This window comes from Amblyomma maculatum, chromosome 1, assembly GCF_055883805.1.
Source record: "Amblyomma maculatum isolate TAMU_Amacu chromosome 1, ASM5588380v1, whole genome shotgun sequence".
Classification (NCBI taxonomy): domain Eukaryota; kingdom Metazoa; phylum Arthropoda; class Arachnida; order Ixodida; family Ixodidae; genus Amblyomma; species Amblyomma maculatum.
In genome coordinates, this window is record NC_139344.1 from 429,028,756 (window position 1) to 429,048,792 (window position 20,037).

The 20,037-nt window shown below is 44.0% G+C and overlaps 1 protein-coding gene across 1 annotated transcript; it reads left to right on the forward strand.

The window, feature by feature from the left end:
• Nucleotides 1–50: 50 nt before the first annotated feature.
• Der-1 (derlin 1) lies at nucleotides 51–19,814 on the forward strand. The gene is made up of 8 exons (XM_084599701.1): nucleotides 51–469; nucleotides 2,797–2,896; nucleotides 5,912–5,976; nucleotides 8,186–8,212; nucleotides 9,203–9,298; nucleotides 13,547–13,599; nucleotides 14,793–14,903; nucleotides 18,760–19,814. Exons 1-8 carry the CDS (start codon nucleotides 317–319, stop codon nucleotides 18,905–18,907), a joined length of 753 nt encoding a protein of 250 aa, XP_084455827.1. The 5' UTR covers nucleotides 51–316; the 3' UTR covers nucleotides 18,908–19,814.
• Nucleotides 19,815–20,037: the final 223 nt, after the last annotated feature.

Genomic DNA, 20,037 nt, shown 5'->3' on the forward strand with positions numbered 1-20,037 from the left:
TTTTATTTGTTTATTAGTATTTTGTTGTTTTAGTTGCTAAATCTGCGACTGTTACATTTATAACACGACAAAGCGGTCTCTGTTTTGCCTCGTTTTACCAAGGCCGCCAAGGCCCATTGGTTTGGTTTTGTCAGTGGCCGCAACCTAAATCCCAATCGCCCAAGGGTAGGGTTCCAAGGACATCGACATCTTCAATGGACGCACGCGCGGCGCTCCGGGCGCTCGAAAGTACACGTCGTTCTAGCAGCGGGTTCTGAACTCGGGGTATCGTTGGTATCGTCAGTGCGGACGCCGCGTCCGACTCGCCGGCAACAGCATGACGGAGATCGCTGACTGGTTTCGCAGCCTGCCGGTGTTCACCCGCTACTGGTTCGGCCTGTCCGTGCTCTTCCCCATCCTCGGCCGCTTTCGGCTGGTTAACCCGCAGCATTTAGTGCTCAGCTACGACCACTTCGTCCGAGGCTTTCAGGTGAGACCACCGATAGTGAGCGTGTCGACCTCGCGCCCAGGTTTTGTTTGTGTTCGAGTGCTTGGTGCTCATCGTGTGGTGTGCTCGCCGGCTCGGTGGGGTATCGTGCGACGATACGTCACCGTGACGCACCAATGTGTCGCGTCATGCCCGCTTGCTGCTTGTTGGTCCGCAGACTGGAATGACCGCAACAGGTCGTTGGACAGCTCGAGAGCGGTGTTTTGCTCAGCGAGGTTTCGCATGCTTGCGCACCTTATTAACTAAGAGTCAGAGGAGAAAGTAACAGTAAGGGCGAAACGGCAACCGTACATTTATGCAACCGGAAATGCAACGCGCGCGCGATCGTACGAGACGCCTCACGAGGACGTTGTTTCCGTAAATATCTGCGCGCAGGTTCTTCCTTAAGGAAGCTGCGTGTCTTACGGCTGGTCGCAGCAGCTACGCTGAGTTCGGCGAGCGCGATTTTGTTGCGAATTTTCAAGTGCGCAGCTACACGTATCCGACCAACCGCACATTAATTTATGTTTTGGCAGTCGAAACTTCAGCCTGCCTATTCGCTTTGGAGTGCGCAGAATTTCTGGGTAGCGCTGGCGGTATGGAACTGCAGCTTCGGCGTCATAAAAGCTACTATTCAGTTATTACATATTAGATGCACTATTCCGCGTTTTTTCTTTGGCGTTCTCGCGCGGACATCCTTGGTCGGCGCCGAGCGCACTGAAATCGCGTGTATGCGTAGCCGTCGATGACAGCGCTAGGCTGGCTATGTCATACCGATCTGTTTACAGCCTAGATAGCGCTTCACAGAGTGAATGACAGTTGCAGGAAAGAGGCACAGACAACTGAAACAGACAGTGCACGTTAAAGAACCCCAGGTGATCGAAATTTCCGGAGTCCTCCACTACGGCGTGGCCTGAGTTGCTTTGGGACGTTAAACCCCACAAACCATAAACCCCACAAACCAAACAACTGAAACAGAGACACAAGCAACTTGTAAACATTTCCCACCTGTGTGCACGTCGCCAGCACAGGCGTAACTGCAAAGTGTAGGCCATTGGAACGTTTTTCAGATTCATATCTAATGTCATTTGCTTCTTTATTCTACACACTATTTGACTGTGGGGAGGTTTGAGGTGTGCAGTGCTTAACAAATAAAAAAAGAAGGGCCATTCGAACACGTCAGTGTAGTATTAACGGAGTGATGGTGATTTAGTCACTTTTTGAAGCAGGAGCTTAGCTGAACCATCTCTACCTAGTTACCAGGTGATATGATTGTATGCATAGGAGCAGTATGTATAAATTGAAAATAGCTTCCCAAACACATTTGCTACATATGAACAGGGTGATGCAACTGTGCAGTTTATTTTTAGCAGTGTAATTACTCTTTTAAGCAGGATCATCTCTTCCTTGTCATCAAGTGGTAGGATTTAGTGCATTATGTCTAAACAAGGGTCAGCTTGCTGAGGGCGTTTGAAGTGGTACTACGATTCTGTGAGCTGCTGTGTAGCCTTTCTTTTAATGGCTAAGCAAACTTTGATGCCCTTTTTTCATTGCAAATAAAATGACCCTGTCATAGCCTTTTGACATGGAAATGTTCATTCAGTGGTGTCATTGGTTCATGTTCGACATAGAACTGCACCAATTCTGCACTCTGATGGACCACATACTCTGCAGATGGCAGAAATGAGAGTGTCGACACTTGTGCAGTCTTAGTCATGTGCTCGTATGTTTCAGTTATTTGCGCTGAGCACCGTGTGAACAACAACCTAGGTTGTGAATTACATATACTTGTTACGTATGTCTTGTGTAATCTCACAGGACGACGAGTAGTACTCGTGAAAGTGATATTCAAAGGTCTTTATTGTTAGCATTGGCTTTTGGCTGAGTGTGATTTTGTTAGTTTTCTATCTGTGTTTATCATGAGATGAAAAGAATGTAAGCCATGCCTGTTCTTTGTATTGATCGCATCAGTGCCCCTTCGCAGTGTATAAAAAGAATGGGGAAAACCAGGGAACATTAACATAAACTGGCCTGTATGGTATGTGTGGTAGTAGCGAGATCAGAGATTATTGGTGTAACTCTTGTATGGTGCTAGACGTGACAGCTTTTGGTGATTTTTTGTGGTGGCTACTAGTAGGCTGTCATTTTTTTGTAGAAGTTGTTCTAGCTGGTGCTGTGATGTGGTTGTGCTGATGCCTTGCTCTAATGCTATTTAGATAATGTAAAAGATAAGAACAGAGAGATGAGTGCACAGTAAAAACTCCTTTTAATGTATGTGGGCATTGTGCCTGAATGTGTGTAGTTACACTAGTACCGGTTCTTCACTACAGATATGGCGGCCGGTGACATCGGTGTTCTTCTACCCCATGGGTTTCCACTACCTGGTCAACCTCTACTTTCTCTACACATACTCCATACGCCTCGAGACTGGTGAGGCTGTCATCCTATGTTAACTGTTCAAAGCTTGCAGTGTTAGTAGACAAACAAAAAGTCACAGCCATGCAATTGAGGTTGGAAGAACGAGAGCATATGGTTTGAAAAAGACAAAACAGTGACTTGCTTGCTCCATAACTGCACAGGATGGTCGTGATGCAATGCACAAGAACACTACTAGTGCTGTTAGTTTCTGTTGGCTGAAATATTGTGTGGTTGTATTCTTTTTTCTTGGTTTCAGCTGTCCTCAATCATGTTTCTGTGGTTATCACCTGGTATAAATGCTCTGCCATTCAGGCAGTAGCTTCAGTAGAGCACGAAATAGTGCACTTCACTTTCTCCATGAAGGTGCAGCACACATGACACATTTAAATTAAGAGTACAGAAAAGAAATTGATGACCACCTGTCGCATTGTAGGGCAGAGGAAAGCTTTCTGTACATGAAATTTCAAGTTGTGTTGGTTACATTTGCAAAAAAATAAAATAAATAAGTTCCAAAAGATCAGCTGATTCAGAGGGAGCAGGACGAGAGGGCCTGATGGCTATGGTGACAAAGGTACAGCCTTTATCAAAGGTTTACAGCCCAGAGGGTTTGCTTTTAAGCTGTATAATATGACAGTCGTGGAAGTCCTGGCCATTGAGAAGGTAGGACGAAAAATCGTCTTGCCTCCAGCAAGTATGGAAACATGGGAATGCATTACGAGCCACATAGTATTGTTTGGAAGTAGACCCCCTGGGCTGTAAACTTTTGATAAAGGCTGTACCTTGTGCCCTGGCAGTGTGTTGGCTCCGCAATTAGCGTTGTCTAGTTTGTTTTAAAGAGACAGCATTAAAGGCCCCACTCCCGGAAAATCTGCTATCAACACTGTGAGGAAAAAATCAGGAGCATGGTTTAGACAGACAGGTCGTAGGTGTCAGGTGACATGGCTGGTCACTGATGGGCCACTGGGTTGTGTGACATCACGAGACTACACTTTATGGCCGAATTTGCAATACCTGCTAACTCGGGCAAATCCTTTGAGGTGTGAGGGTGAGGTGCGGATTGAGTCCACTGAGGCCTTTGGATCGCAAGTCAGCCATAATGCTCATAGGCCACACAGGTGTGTTAAGGTGGTGTGGTTAAAGCAGTGTCGTCTTTCAAATAATATGGTTACTTATGACTTTTTATTAATGAGTATGTGCAAAATAAGACACTCTAATTTAGGGAGCAGTTATTAAAAGAGGAGAAAAGTGTGTGTACGCCAACAAGGACCCAAAGTGGGAGTCACTGGCAGAAGCCGTTGCATTGTCATACCGTTAAGGGCAAAGCTGAAGTGTTTTCTAAATTTTTGGACCTGACCAATTGTTTATTTTACCCACCACCAATGCTGCAAAAAGTAGGCGTGCAGCCAAATGGCGCACTTTTGTTTTGTTGGCACACGGCTCGTACAGCTTTGTCAGCTTTTTACACTAAATGTGGAACAGTCAAATAAATTGGACCAAAATGTAATGGCTGTAGAGCATCAGTACTTCTATGTTGCGAGATTTGCAGTTAGATGCAACAGAAGGTGAATATGAACAAATGCGGGGCTGACTTTTTGAGTGATGATAATTTATGAACTGAGTGCCGTCACTTGCAGGTGTTGTCAGGCCGCACTGGATACTCTACTGGTTATGTAGAACTGGCTGCATTGATTTGTTTTTATTCGCCCATGAACAATAGCCAAATTCATCTGCCACCTTTGGCATTTGAGCTGATGAGTAGACATATTACTGCATCTCCGAATGGTCGGGCGGGTTGCATGGGAGATACGTGCATGCGTCTACACGGTTGAACAAATACCATAAAATGTCATTGGCAATTAAAGCTTTGTTGTCTGTGCTTTTCGCGATTCCAGCTTGAACTGCAAATGTGCATTACTTACGTGCTACTGGATCAGTCTGTGGCTGTGTGGAGCCAGTTGGGACTACGTTTTTTGCATTACATGGGGATTTTTATGCATTTAATCTGGTGTCACATTTGCATTTAAACAATGAAAGGGGGAGAAGACTGCATTAGCATTCTGTTCCAGTTTTACTTAATTGATTGCTTGTAATTATGTTTGTGTAATTTTGTAATCAATTGATTGCTTTTTTGAAGCAACGTTTCGGATAATCCGCTTATTTTTCTGTAATCGATTATCGGAAATCAATTACTTTGCTAAAAAGTCTTGATGGGCAAAGCGTTCGTGACTGTGTGTTTGTATCAAATTGTTCCACTCAATGGTGCGGAACGATGATGTGCCTAATGCTGTCCGCACAATGATGTGGACAGCATTAGGTGTTCTGCTAGTTTTTTAATTGAACTGGCCTTGCTGTGACACCACACCAGAAACTGCATCTGATATTCCAAAGAAAGCACCTACAGACAATTTTTTCAACTTTTCAGTGGTCTTACCTGCACCACCTTTTCACAGAATCAGAAATGAGGTGCCATGTTTATTCATAAAGGCTGTAAGAACTGGCGATGACACATTGTTTAGCTATGAGTTGGTGTGCAAGGGTCAAATGGTATAATGCCACCCTAGCTCTTAATTAAGAGTGCTCATGTCTTCACGAGAAAACTTTGCAAAACCAGTGACGACAACTTTGAAATACAACTCTCATTGTAGGTTAACTTGTGAAAGAATTTGATGCGGATCGCAACCTAGTTTATTGCTGTTTGAGTGATTGTGTGTTATGGCAGTGAAGTTGATAGAAAAGTACTGCAGTAGTAATTAATTATGGTACTGGAGTTATACAGTTACTTTTCTGGGGTTTTGATTGACTGTTGTAATCGGTTACATTTCAGACAGAGTAATTGTAACTGGTTACTTATTTTCTGTAACGTGTACAAGACTATTGTGGTCCCTCGAGATTTCTTGTTTTTCTTGGCCAACCCTCAACTGAAATGGTTTCATTAACATGTTACAGAGAACAAGCTGTGCGCTTATCACTTGCAGTTATTCTTTGTTTTTCTTACTCTTATATTTATTACTCACCCCCCGTGTGCAGGGCTTTTCGATGGCCACCCGGCTAATTACCTGTTCATGCTGCTCTTCAACTGGGTCTGCATCGTGGTATCCTTTCATGTCCTGTCACTGCAGTGGCATGGGGTGCCTCACCAGAGGTGTAGCATGTTTTGTAACTAGGTCGTCTGCATTCCGGTTTTAAGTGAAAAACGTTGATAAACATGTCCATACAACATACGTATACCTGGCATCTGGCAAAACCAAAAAGCACTGACGTCTGGGTATGCTGATGCTAGCGAAATATTGCTTTCACCAACAATCTTTCCTGCTCTTATGTCCTTTTTGAAAATAGAGACATGCTGAGGAAGTTGATAACAGTACCGCTTATATTTTAAGCATTCATTGACAAGAATTGCACTGCCTAATAGCACAGCTGGAATAGGCAAGCACCTCAATGGGCGGCCAACTTCACTCTGGGACGTTTTTTGTCATGAGTGTAAGGCTTTACTAGTAGATACTTGAAGCATCTTTTTTATCGATCTGTGCAAAGAAAGCTGTAATTCAGTGAAACAAATGGTAAAAAAGGATTAGATAGCAACTGTGGTGTTAAGTTCAACATGCTTTGTTATTGTCTTGAACAAGCCTCTCCATAGTGAGCCTCCACCCATCTTGGTTTTCTTCAGAATCTTGCCAATACTGTGAAGCATTGATGTGTAGTTATGCTTTTTCTTAAAGGTGCTTGTGCTATTGGAGAGGAGCCAAAAACCAGGGGTGAACGTTCAGGCTGCAGACTTTTGTGAAAATGAATTAGTGAAATGGATGGTAATTTAGCACACTGTTTATGTTGTAAAGTTATTGTCAGGGTAGGGTATGTTTAGACGGTGTGAATCTTGGATGATATTGGCCTAGCCATACAGGCTTTCATTGCTTTAAGTGGCTGCAGAAAGATGTTCACTATTTTGTTGGGCAGTGTGTTTTCAGGTTTACAAAAATTGCTTGCCAGTAACACTTTTGAAATTTGCACCTGTATGTTCACTCCAGCGAAACTGTTTATAGTCAGTGGCAAGTCAACTGGCAAGTTGCATAGCTCTTTAGCGATCAGTTCTGGCTTCTTTTGCTCGCTTTATATAGGACAGTGGTAGACATTAATGGGCTCGTAGATATAAAGGGCTCGGTTCGCTATCATAATGTCTGTCAACGTTTGCATTTGTGCTCAAGCGGCTGTTATACTTTGTGTGTACATATACCGTATTTACTCGCATAATGCTCCCACTTTTTTTCACGGTAAATGGATGCTAAGTTTGGGGGTGCGATAATTATGTGGGGAAAAGTTTCGAGCAAATGTTTTAGAGCGCTAAAAGTAAATTTAAATAGGTGCGAATCGGAATTCTTAGGTCAGCTATTTTAGAACATTACTTTTAAATAAACTTACCTTGTTATAAAAGTACAGGGTCGCCAAAAGCACAAATTGCTAAAGCACTTTATTTACCGCACGCAGCCTCATCATCACTCCCCGTGTTCTGTGCTATAGCAGACCGTACAGTTCTACTCCAGATCAGAGACTTGATCCGTATCGGCATTGCAATCGCCGTCTCCAGTAGTGCACTATGCAGAACTTGTTGGCGTCGAAGTGCCTGCTAGCAGCGCGGTTGCTGTGCTGTAGCCCGTACTAAAAAGCTTTCAGCTTAAAAGCTGCTGTATAACTTGCGTATCGCCCCACCGCGATGCAGCACCAGGAACAGGGTAGACGGTGGAACAAAGCAAGTAACAGGGACGGAACGAAGGAACAATGACAGCAAGACGCGTAGACACCGTGCAAAATGGCGACGACTACAAGTATCATGGGAAAAAAAAAAAGACTAGCATAACTGATGATGATGAGCTACCTGAGCTCGCTATCGCCGCCTGGTAGCGCATGCACACAATGAGGCCAGCTAGGTTCAGTAGCACTCCGAAGATGGCGCTTGTTACTATTAGCAGACGACTCTCGTGGTGGTAATATTGGTGGTGCGATGACTATGCGAGGAAAAATAAATTCCGATTTTTGACGCCCAATGCTAGGAGTGCGAGTATTATGCGAGCAAATACAGTAGTCTACATTAACCAAAATTGGGCGAACATAAAATGTTCAAGCATGCTGGCACAAAGGAACAGTGTAATATATCAGTGTGCATACTTTGCATTAAAACATAAGGGTAATATTTCGTCCCTGCTTGTCAATTTGCTGCCTGGATAGCTTGTTGTTCTTAAAATTGCACCCACATGCATTGTGCTCGTTTTGGCCTATTGTTGGTAAGACCTTGACTCAGGGGCCCAGATCGTCGCCCTCTTGTCAGACCTCATGGTAAGTTGTTCACACAGATTGTCTTCGAGCAGTCGACAAAATTTAGAGGCTTGGGGCTGGGAAAAGGGAAATGCCAGATCCTTAAAGGGGGTGTGGCTTTCCACAAGCATCTTTCAATATCTTAATATGTGAGCGTAGGAAGTTTAGTGAGTGTAGCAGTAGTGTTGTAAATTTGTGACTTCTCCCATAAAATTTCACTGTCTTACTCAGACATTGTTTTATACTTTTTTTTCGATGCATCTCATGAAAAGCCTGACATGTTCAAAATTTGAGAAGGCGACTGGATCAATATTTAATGTGTTCCCTCAGGCATGTTGCAGGTCAAGACGGACTTAATTTTAAAACATAAAAAAAAAGTTGTTTTTGTATTTTTGAATTGCAGTGTTTCTTTACATGCCTAGACTGAGATGCTATTTTGAAAGAGGAAATTTGAGACTAAGAGATTAGAAGAACATCTTCTAGGCTGCATGTACCTAGTAGTGCAGCATTGCTAATGAGTTCAAAATAGATGAAATGGTCGTGATGAAATCGGCTTCATGATGACAGAAATCTCAAGCACCCCTCTAGTGCACTGCACAGTTAAAGTTGCTTTAGCTTATTGGCCAAAAATCTCTTTACCACTTTTATCCTCTAGAGAAAAATATTGTGTATCTTGTTTAAGCTCACTTAATATGGAGAGTGTACTGGAGTACATGTCACACATGAAGCCATTCGCTAATTGATCATTGCTTTTGCCAGTCTGGAAGGATACCATCGCACAAAGTTTTCACTAGAACTGGTCCTTATTTCATCTTATGTTGGCATTCCTTACCCCACGAAACTCAGAGGTGCAAATAAATTTCCATGAGCTGAAGAGAGTTCTTTAGTTTATCTCAAGGGGGCCCCACTGTACGTTTCCAGCTTTGCCGTTTCCAGCAATCGATCTTTTTGTGGCAAAGCTTGTGAAAGTGACTGTGAAAAGACCTGACACTGCTTTGGTGTCTCCTTTAGCTCCTCATGGACCCTATGGTGCTGAGCGTCCTCTACGTCTGGTGTCAACTCAACAAGGATGTCATCGTGTCCTTCTGGTTTGGCACGCAGTTCAAGGTGAGTGGAAGTCATAGCGTCTGTCCTGTTTGTATGCCTAATGAAAGGACAGCCGCCTACTTTCAGCCTTGGATGAAATGAATCTAACGATACGTGTCTGGACCTTTGTCCCGTCAGTGGTTCCAAATGGAGAATGTTGCATTTCAGGTGTCCACAGAGCAAGTGGGACAAATGCTGCACCTTTCCTTTCCTCTAAATCAATTATTATTATATTTTTATTATTCTCAGCAGCATCAGTAGCTGGTTAGTAGCTGATTGAATGCTGTCTTGTGGGCCTTGTTAGGCCTCTGCACAACCTTCATTTAAGGAATGTTGCAGTCAAAACGCTACTTTTACCTCAATATTCAAGCCACGAACTTCAGCTGTCATGGCTGTACAGTATACTTGTGTAATAAAGTAATACTGTTAGAGTAGTGCTAACAACCGTGTTTGACTCCTTAATAAATCGGTTGTGAGTGTCATCTCTGAATTTCTGGCAATGTTTCATAAGCGACCAAATTTTCTCCTCCATTGCCATGCTACCCTTACTGTTGTTGCTGCAAAATGTATTATATATTGGGACCAACAATGGCAGACTCCTGCACTGCGCAGCTACGGTGGTTAGCCCCCATAGCCACCGTAGTGCAGCCGGCAGTTATATTACTGTACATTGCTGTGTACATGTCTGAAAAAGAAAAGTGTGAAATTGAAGGCCTACCTATGCACAGAGCTGACGTTTTTGTTGGGTATAAGGTAGCATTGGCTGAAACGGGAATATTGTGTCATGCCTGTTCTTGGCATGATGTACGGAGCTTCATTGTAAGACTTTCAGTGAAGCTTCATTGTAAGACCTTAATTTGTATGCAGATCAGTTCTTTTGCCAAAAATTGAATTGGCATGCCATTTTTACAGTTTGCATATGCTTACAGCTAACTTTCTCCCAGTCAATACAATCGAATCCGGGTGCGTTAAATTTAAAGCAGATCATGAAATAGTTAGATATATAATAATAATATATGACATATAAAAATGGCAGCACATAAGCTTATTTGTAACATAGAAGCAAGAACATGTTTCATTCAAGGCCAAGGAAGCCCCACTTTCAGCGCCAAAACCTTGTTATCCCATTACCTGAAGCCACTGTAGGAGTGCTTCTGATCTACTGCCACTGCTTATCATAGGAAGTGTAGTCCTCTTACCAGTACTTTGTAAACAAAACATGCACATTAAAATTAGTGTGCAACTGGTCTCTGCATCTTCTTTTGGCATCGAAGCATGCCATCCGAGTGCCACCAATAGGCTTCACTAAAGTGGGTTGGTGTCTGTGGCAATTAGCACAAGCATACCGCCCGTCATTTGCATTCACAGTGCTAGTGCTGCCCGCAGGTACCTAAGGCTGCTGAGCTATCAGTCTTTACATCGGGGATATAATTGAAGAGTGCTGTTTGTATGAGCACTACGTGTCGAGGCATGGCACAGTAAAGCCTCAGTTGATGAAGTTCAGTGAAGCGAATATTTCAGAATAGCAAACATTTAAACAATCCCCGGTAATTTTCCTCTGCTTCTATGCAAGAGTATTTCAGTTCAATCAATTTCAGAATAGAAAAATTTCAGTTGAATGAAAGCTGACTAAGGCTTACCATCATTCAACCATCATTTGCCGTCAGTTCAACTATGCTTTGCACGCTAGAGTGCTGGAGTGGTAACGCTGTCGTTAGGAATTGCTGGCCGAAGTCTGGCCTTATGGTCAAAGTGTGTAAAAGGGGAACTCTGTGACGAGGTTATCCACTCTGGGATGTGAGCAGAGATCTGTCACCAGCTAACTGTCGACAGTCACACTTTGTTTGGAGACTATGTGCTGTGTGACAGCAAGCTCATTGCATATGATAAACAAATACTTCTGGTAACTGTGTCCAGTGTTTGTCTTGAACAGTGCAGTGAACAAGAGGCAATGATGGAGCCATATTCAAACCCTGTAACTCTTAACAGAGTCTGTAGGATGCCTTGGAAAGTTGAGAGATTTGGTGTCTTGGCAACAAGTTGTGCCTGAGAATGTGCCTGAAAACAGGCTGTCTGGACACTTTCTTACTTCTGATACTTTACGCTTTCAAGACTACCAGTGCGAACTAAAATTAATTTTTTTCTCGAAATGAGAAATGCAGCAATTTCACTGTTATGCACTTGGTATGGTCAATCCACTTAACTCCTTAAACTGCATTTCACAATGTTGACTCAACATACAGTAAAATCTCGGTGATACGAATCCAGTTGATACGAATTACGGGATGATACGAATTCGCGAACTTCCCCAGCCAAAGTGCATTGTGTACAGTGTGCAAAATTTCGGATGGTCCGAACACTCTCCCGCGCCACAACAGATGATACGAACTCGTGAACTGCGACCGCAACCTTGAGCACTATGCGCTGCCCGCACATCGTTGACTCCGCGATCGCCAGCCACGCTGTATGTACGCATCACGAGCAGTTTGCAGTGACGCATGTTCCGCACCCCAAAAAGATTTCAGCAGCGCGTAGCCCACAAACCACAGACGTCTCAACCGCAGTAGCTGGCGGCGGCGTATGTGGCGGGTGCGCACGGACCAGACATCGCTGGCTGCGCGATAGTGATTTGCAAACAGTTTGCGGCGCCGCACGGCCCGCAAGTCGCCATCCCCATTCATTCAGTATGTGCCGCGAGAAGTACGTGGAGGCAGGCAGACCACATATCGCTGGCATCACAATCGTTTTTCCTGCCACGGAAGGTTTGCGGCGGTGCGTGGCCATGAATAGTAGTTGGCGGCGGGCACGCACGGGCCGCACATCGTAGACTTTGCGACCGCTAGCCGCATTGTACACATTGCGAGCAGTCTGCGGCACCACGCGGCTGGCATGTCGCCATCTCTTGTCATGCTGTACGCGCCGCGAGAAGTCCGTGGAAGCACGCGACCCACGCCTCGCTGACATCATGATCGACTGTCGCGCTGTGTGCACCGCGAGTGGCGAGCTGTGACCGTGCGACCGTAATAAACCTTCTTGGACATAAACAGGTAGTATGCGCGACTGCCTTTCTTATGCTTCTGCATACTTATTTTCGTTTGTTTTGATGATACGAATACTCGGATGATAACAAATTTTTTCACGACCCCGTGAGATTCGTATCACCGAGGTTCTACTGTATATTGCACTTTATGCTGCTCTGTATTCTAGTAAATATCCAGTTTAGTGACCTTTCAAATGAACTATTTCTTTGGGAGGCTTGATGTCCACTCAAATGAGAGCTCACTGTATACAGAATGACCAGTGAAATCATAGAGTTTTCAAGGGTATAAACCTGTGCGTTTCATATAGCTAGTAGCGCTTTGGTGTCGCTGTGTTTTATATACCCAGGCTTGGCTGTGGTGCGAGAACTGACTTTGGTTGCATGCAGTTTTTATTTTCGGTAGCCACTGGAATGTGTGCTAGAGTCAAAAATTATGTAAGCTTTGACCTCCATTTGCCCCTGACTGCTGGTCCTGCACTTGTGTCATTACATCCTTGTTGCTTTCAGCTACGCGTGTGCCGCAACACCATCCGTTAGAAACAGCATAGTAACTGTGTGCGGCAGTGGCGTGGCATGGGTGTATGCATCTTTGCAGTCAACATTTGTCTTGCCGAGAGTTGAAAAGGAGATTTCTTTTTTTAGTGTCTGTGCATCTTCACATTTTTTTTTAATGCATGTTTGGGACAGGAAGAGATGGCAGTGAGCAGAGGTGAGGTATTTCAGCAACTTGTGAAGGCTATATATATTTATTGAGTTTAAAGAGGGTTAGAAATTTCTGTTCCACATTGCAATTTTTTTGCCTTATCTTTTTTATAGCTTGAATTCTCTGTGAGGATGGCTTTATTCATATTCACAAACAGATATCATGCAAGACAAAGGTGGAAGGTGCTTGTGGTGGGCCCTTGCCTTTTATCCTTGTCCATGCTGTTTCTTTTTCCTCTGGGAATGTGTTCTTTTGTCTTGCACTGTAATGCTTCTTTGCTATGCTTTGCTACAGAGCTTTGCTAGTACCTCTACTTGTGGGCAAGAATGTGAGCAAAAATAAAATGCATGTGTTGACAGGCAAATCGCATATACCATTGCCTTCATGGAATTGCTGCCAATTTATGTTCCATGTTTAAGAACACACTTGTCGTGTAAGCGTTAAAAGTGAGGTTTCAAGGGAGAATCAGTTCTTTTCCTTTCCACATTTGATGATGTCTGGTGAATTGACTTTTTTCTTGTTGCAGGCCATCTACCTTCCCTGGGTTCTGCTCGCATTCAACATGATCATCAGTGGCGGGTGAGATTCACACTCATGCGCTCTTTTTGGCCTCCAAAAGCAGGAATGTGATATTGTTAGCATCTTGTGCCTCCGTAGTGGGATGTGATATGAGTCATGTGCCTGACCCGGTGTTCAGCCAATGGCAACTTCATTGCTACAAGTTTCAGCTCATTAGTCAACACTAGTTTAGTCCCACTAAATCCTCAGACATCATCAACATGCAAGCTGCAGGGCATGCAGGGAAGCTTTCAAACATGGCCACATTAATTATCGCCCGTGGTGATGCTAGACCTCTGCCTGCAATGCGGGCAAAAGCTGGCTTCTTTTATTATTATTATTTTTTTTTTTGCTTCGTTCTTTGTTTGACAGAGGTTTAAGTTGTTGACAGTAAAACAAGTCACGAGCAGTTTGGTCCAACACTCTTCTTGCCAAGCATTTCGGCTGAGAAGAGCCAAGCACTGGGTTTGGGGAAATCTCATACCCGTTGGAAAACTGATCGATACCTGACGGGGTTGAACCTAGCACCTCCCGAGTGCAAGGCTGATGCTCTGCCCAAGGCCACTGCTTCATTTAAGAGGGTCGCCTCCTACTAAGTGGGCAGTTTTCCCAGAACTGGCTGAATTATCAATAAAACAACTATTAAAATCATCTGAAGAAAGTAAGAAGAAAAAAAAGAGCTTTGCAGAGCCTGCACTGGAGTAATGCGAATTAAATTTCCTTTAATTTTTATATATATTTTTTTATTTGTATGTTAGGCAAGGAGAATTTAGACTCATTTGCCGGAAGTCTGCTTAGAGTAATGGTAGTTAGCACGCTCGGCTGGGACACGGAAAGATGGGGGTATGAGTCCTAGCATGGGCACAGTATTCTTTTTTTTCTTGTTAAATGAGCTCAAGAGGAGACACTAGGGGTGTACACTCTGTCCACATCTCCTGGTGGCAGGCCCTGTACATTCCACTCACGAGGCAACAAAGGCTTGCGCCTTAGAAAAGAATATGAAATTCAAAAATGCGTTGGTAAGTCATTAAGAACCTAAGCGAACTGCTACAATGCCTGCTTGTGTATCCCTGTCAAGTCACAAAATGCAAGTGCCATAGATTATTTTTTTTCTTATTACTACTAATTTACAAGTTTGAAGGAGTATTCTCTCGACGTATGCATGCAGTGTGAGAGGACTGTTTTGTACAGGGTGTTCCCTCTGCCTTTTGCAGGGGCCTGTATGAGCTGATTGGCATCCTGGTGGGCCACCTCTACTTTTTCCTCATGTTCAAGTACCCACAGGAGTTCGGTGGACGCAACCTCCTCCAGGTGCCCTCCATCCTGTGAGTTACTGGTTAACATTGCGAAGCAGTGTCACGAGGTGGGGGGATGCCATTGTGGATTGCCATAGTTTCTTTTGCTCTTCAGCACCTGCTCACTTCAGCCCCTGCACCTGGCCCATATGTGAAAGTCACGGGTGAAATACTTGTCCACCTGTTTTGAAGCAGGAAATAGAGAGTTTGCCACAAGGCATTGTCATCGTTCTGGCGCTTTAAGCTTCATCCGAAAGACTGGGCATGGAAGGAACAGACACCCGTAATTGTCTACAAATTAAATTGTACCTGCTGTTCTGCCAGTTACTGTATACTCGAATGTAATTCGACCGTGAATGTAGTGCAAGGGACGACTTTGCATATTGTCCAATGAGAAAAAATAAAATGAAGAATGGTAACTCGACATAAGTGCTTGAAAAAGTACCTTTAATAGACATTGTGGCCCTTGCAACCTCATCAAAAGCCCTCATTCGTCATCGGAGGAAGAGGCCGTGTTCTCGGAAACTGAGTCTTCTTTTTCACTATCGTCCTCCCGGGTGATGTTGTCAGAAGCCTTTGCGGTCAGGCTCACATTTAAAAATTGTTAACACGTTACAGTTAACGTCTAGCCATCGAACTGCCGCATAATTTCTCATTTCTTCTATCAGAATAGCTTTTCTTCGGAGCGAGCGTCGTACTGTGCACGGCGCGTTGCCATCATGTGAAATGCGATAACGGAAATAAATGCACTAATCCACTGCGACAAGCGCTGGGTAAAGGTGACAACATGATCCCTGAGCCTGCGAGTAAAAAGGGCAACTTTTTGACCTTGGATGGATTGGGATTTGGCTGATTTGGCTTTCCTCATACCCAAGTTGCCAACATAACATTGTAAAACCGCGGAGACAAAAACCGAGTGGTGATAGATTCAATATAGCTGCACTCTGGCGTTGCTTCAGGCCAACCAAATCACACTATTCGATTATAATGCGAGGGTAAATTTTGAGGGCCAAAAACCTTGAAAAAAACTCTTGTTACATGCGAGTAAATATGGCACATCAATGAAATTATTTGTGCAGATGAAGGCTTTATCAGAGCAAAAATAATGGTGTCGGAAATTTAATCGGAGAACATTGTGGTTGGAGAGCATTTTGAGAATGTGGACCATTGCATTGTCTTGGGCTTGCTAAGATTGTTGACCTTGAGCCCAACCCTTTTATGTGAAGATTCAGAATCCAGGTACGTACAAAGCACCCCTGCAGAGTTGACTGACCCCAAGGTGCCTTTTTATTACCGTACACCCACGGCTTTCACTGTATTGTTAAGTCTCTCCTCCGCCACACTGCAATGACCTATTGTTCGATCCCCTAATCCCTACTAAGTAGCGTTTGTTGAAAAATCTGATGATGGTTCCACGGCTACTTTGCTTTTATGCGGTCTTCTGGTTTATAAAAATATTGTTTCAGGTACAAATGACATACATCAAAGATACATCAAACCCGAATATATCGAACTGTGAATATTCTCATAAAAATTGCATGTAAAGTAAAGCAGTGCTGGTCGTGTGTCGAGAACATCACGGTGTGTCTCTTGGCATTAGCGCTAGTGGTAGGGTGAAAGGGGGGGGGGTTCACACTTGGCAGAAGGCCTTGAGAGGAGTGCTTGTGGTGGCTTGCTCGGCTGGTCGTTCATTTTATCATGCAGCGTTTGGGGTGGGTGCCATCCATCCTCGACCACAACATCATTGGAACCATGATGGACGGCCATTCTTCTACAGATCATTGGAACGTGTGATAGCAGCAAGGGCCTTTTGAAGCGAACGATGCTAAGAGCCAGCATCATGACTGCGGCTGACCGCACGCTTTCTTTGATGATTGATGGCTGGGATGGACGTTTCACTTGTAAAAAAAAAAAGAGAGAGAGAGAATCCCAACTTTTCTGCGTACTGAACCCTCCCCTCAAACTCATGTCGATTTTTCTGAAAAAAAAGTGGGATCATTACGCGAATAAATACAGTATTTCCGGTTAGTGCTTTGTCATTCCAACTAGCCAGTTATGTGATGACGTGATGCGTGCTGAAACTTCTGCACCACAGGTTTTGTATGCACATTACGGTTGGCGCGGCGGTACGCCCATGTCATCACCATTTTGTTTCCCTTGCAAGATCACAGACTGCCGGCAAAATTGTTACTTAAAAGGGCAGATGTGAAATGTCGTGTGTCAGGGCTGAAGTTTTAGTTTTCATCCCATTGTCAAGGTGGCTGCTGGTACATGCATGCGATGCGTGAGAACCTCGTTAAATCGAAAGTGCGGCATAAAATTGCCTCATTAAATCCCGAAAAAAAAATACATGATTTTCAATTGGGAAGAGATCGGGGAAAAAAAATGAATTTGTTACATCGCGAATTTTGGTATGTTGAGGTTGATTACATCGAGGTTCGACTGTATCTAATTAAGTGCCTTTGGGCATCTATCTGTTGGTGGCGCTGACGCTGTGAAACTGCGCGACAAAGTGAACGTCGAGTCCGCTTCAAAATGACCATGGTCTAGCCTGTTTCTTTAGCATGGTCGCATTAAGAGCCCTGTTCACCAAAAAATCTGGCTTTGGCATTGCGGGTGGAAAATCAGAGGCATAGCTCTGGCAAGTGGTGTGGTTTTCAGCTGATGTGGTCATATGCTGATTCCTCATGGGCTTGTGTCACGTCTCATGACCACTTGACGTGGCAGGTCTGGCACGACCTGCCAGCTTGGGCTACGCATTTCAGATGGGTTCCCGAAGGGAAGCTATCCTCCAGGACCCTTGCATTTAGAGTTCAGACACGGCTGCCCTTATGTCACACAGCATGTTCATATGGCTTTGTTAAGCGGGGCTTCATATCTGTCAGGTGGTCTTTCACGTAATCTGGTAGCTTACTACTATATGCTCATAATTAAGTTTGAAATAATAGAGGCACAGGTAAAGAGTTAAGTGGTTGAGTTACAAGGTGCTTGTGTTGGAACGAGGGTCAGCAAGGGGAGTTGCAGGCAGAAGCCGTTAATGCTGTCACATCATGCCCTCAAAGGTGGAGGTTAAGGGAAGATGCTACGCGTAAAAAAAGTTTTTTCTTTAATATTGATGCTAGGTGAATGAAAATTGCACCACTTATAAAGATTGATCGATCTCTTCTTTCCAAATATGCTTTTAATTTTAAATTAGCTTGATGCCTTCATATTCTAAATGCCATGCATAAGAGAAAAACAATGATGTTTTGTCTCCCAAATTTTCGACACTGCACTACTGTCACGTGGGGAGGCTGCATTTTGTGTGCCAGTTGTAATGTGGTGAAACCAGCCTGGCTGAATGAACCCCTGCAGTGGCCCTCGCGTAGGGTGCAGATGTAAACTGTATCCTACTATTAATTGTGCTAATATTGTGCCTAATATGTAGCGGTAACAGAATTAGACCATTTAAGACAGATCGGAAGACATTAGCAGCGCTAGCTCTCAGGGTTTGATCTTGGCCGCGGAGCAGTACGCGCACCCTGATTCGGATGCCTGGTGCAAGATGCTAATGGTCAGCATACTCACGGCGAGTGGTATGCTGCTGTTGTGCCAGCGAGTAGTTAGCGCATCGCTGCACTAAGTATGACAGTAGCTTGGAGGTGTATTAATGCTTAGAGAAGCTAATATGGGGGTTGCCGCGTTTTATATATATCAAATGAGCGATACTATATGGAAGTATTTTGCAATCCCCTTCGAGTTTGATATATTTGGGTTTTGACTTTATTTGCCATCATTTAATGCTAACTTTTCTGCGCAGCCTGACATGCTATCCCCTTTATTAGCATCTATTTTTAAAGCTGAGAGTCGGTTCCAACCATTACGGCAAACTTTTTCTACCATGCAGGTACCGGTACTTTCCTGATAGAGTTGGTGGTGTGAGCGGCTTCGGCCAGGCACCAGCACCGAGGAGACCAGCGGACGGTGGCAACAATGACCCCAATGCTGGCGGCGGGTGGCACAACTGGGGCAGGGGTCGAGTGCTTGGGAACTAGGGTGTGGACAACCTCACGCTCCGGCCACTTCTGTTTCTGGGCCACCAAGAGCAGGCACCACAACTTTGCAAGGGGACACAGGGGCATGGCCGCCAGACAGAAAGAAGCCAAGTGCTCGGCGTTACATCATTCCTTCACTGTCGTCATGTGTCCCCTTCCCCTAACCCTTACTTTCCTTCAATATGCTGGGCTTGGCCCAGTGAGAAAATTAGCTTTAGCAAAGCATAATGCAAAGCGGAAGATATGAGACAAAGAAGCACACACTTTTGTGAGGACTTTGGCCGTTATTTTTATCATTTGCAAGGGTGTTCCAGAGTGCTTCCCAGCCTGTTCAGTTTTATTTTTCTCTGTGGTTGTTTTGTATTTCTTGTGGACGTTCATTTGTCTAAATTGGACAGATGCTTTTTGTGTTATGGTTTAATGGAAGTCACTTTCTTTAGTTAGATTTGCTGCCATTGCAAAATTTAATGGTTACTTGGTCTGTTTTAAACTCTCAGGCCCTGAATGAATAAAGACATGGCATTCGTGCAGAGTTGGTGTGCATTTCAGTGAGCTTTGTGGATCGTGCTTGTAGGTTATGCTGTGGACCATGTACAGTGGCACCATAAGTTGCGTAACTTAATTTTATTGTGTACCGAAGCGACTGCATGAGGATGTGTTTTTTGAGAACCAAATTTGTTTTTGATCTTTTTCTACAGGCTAATTCAGGAGTGGTGAATTTTTTGAAAATATTCTGCTTAAATTAGCTCTCAGTGTGTAGTTATTTTCTGCAAGCAGCGGCAGTACTAATGTATTTTTCCTGGCATGGAGCCACTCATCCCTTATGCCTGAACTGATCTGAGAGTGCAAGGAAGCACGGATATGTTGCAACTGGGTCAAAATAAAATAATTTGTATGTCTGTGCATGGATGCTGGCTATAATGCGTGGTGCAGATGCTGACAGTGTTGAAATGCTGTTGATTGGATGAGAGAGAGAGAGAGGGTGAAGTGATGGTGGAAGGCTGTCACTGATCATAGGCTTAGTCCGTTTTTGCATTTAGCAAATAAAAACAATTCAAATCTGGTTTATTTTAGGCGAAACTTGTTGCATGACTTAAATGTACATATTTTTCATCAGGCAAGAGCATGAT

Excerpts from the sequence above, each read along its gene's own strand:
- Der-1 (XM_084599701.1), top strand. The coding sequence starts at position 317 with ATGACGGAGATCGCTGACTGGTTTCGCAGCCTGCCGGTGTTCACCCGC. Across the intron at positions 470-2,796 it reads ACTTCGTCCGAGGCTTTCAG|ATATGGCGGCCGGTGACATC; the intron begins GTGAGACCACCG and ends TCTTCACTACAG. Across the intron at positions 9,299-13,546 it reads GGTTTGGCACGCAGTTCAAG|GCCATCTACCTTCCCTGGGT; the intron begins GTGAGTGGAAGT and ends TTCTTGTTGCAG.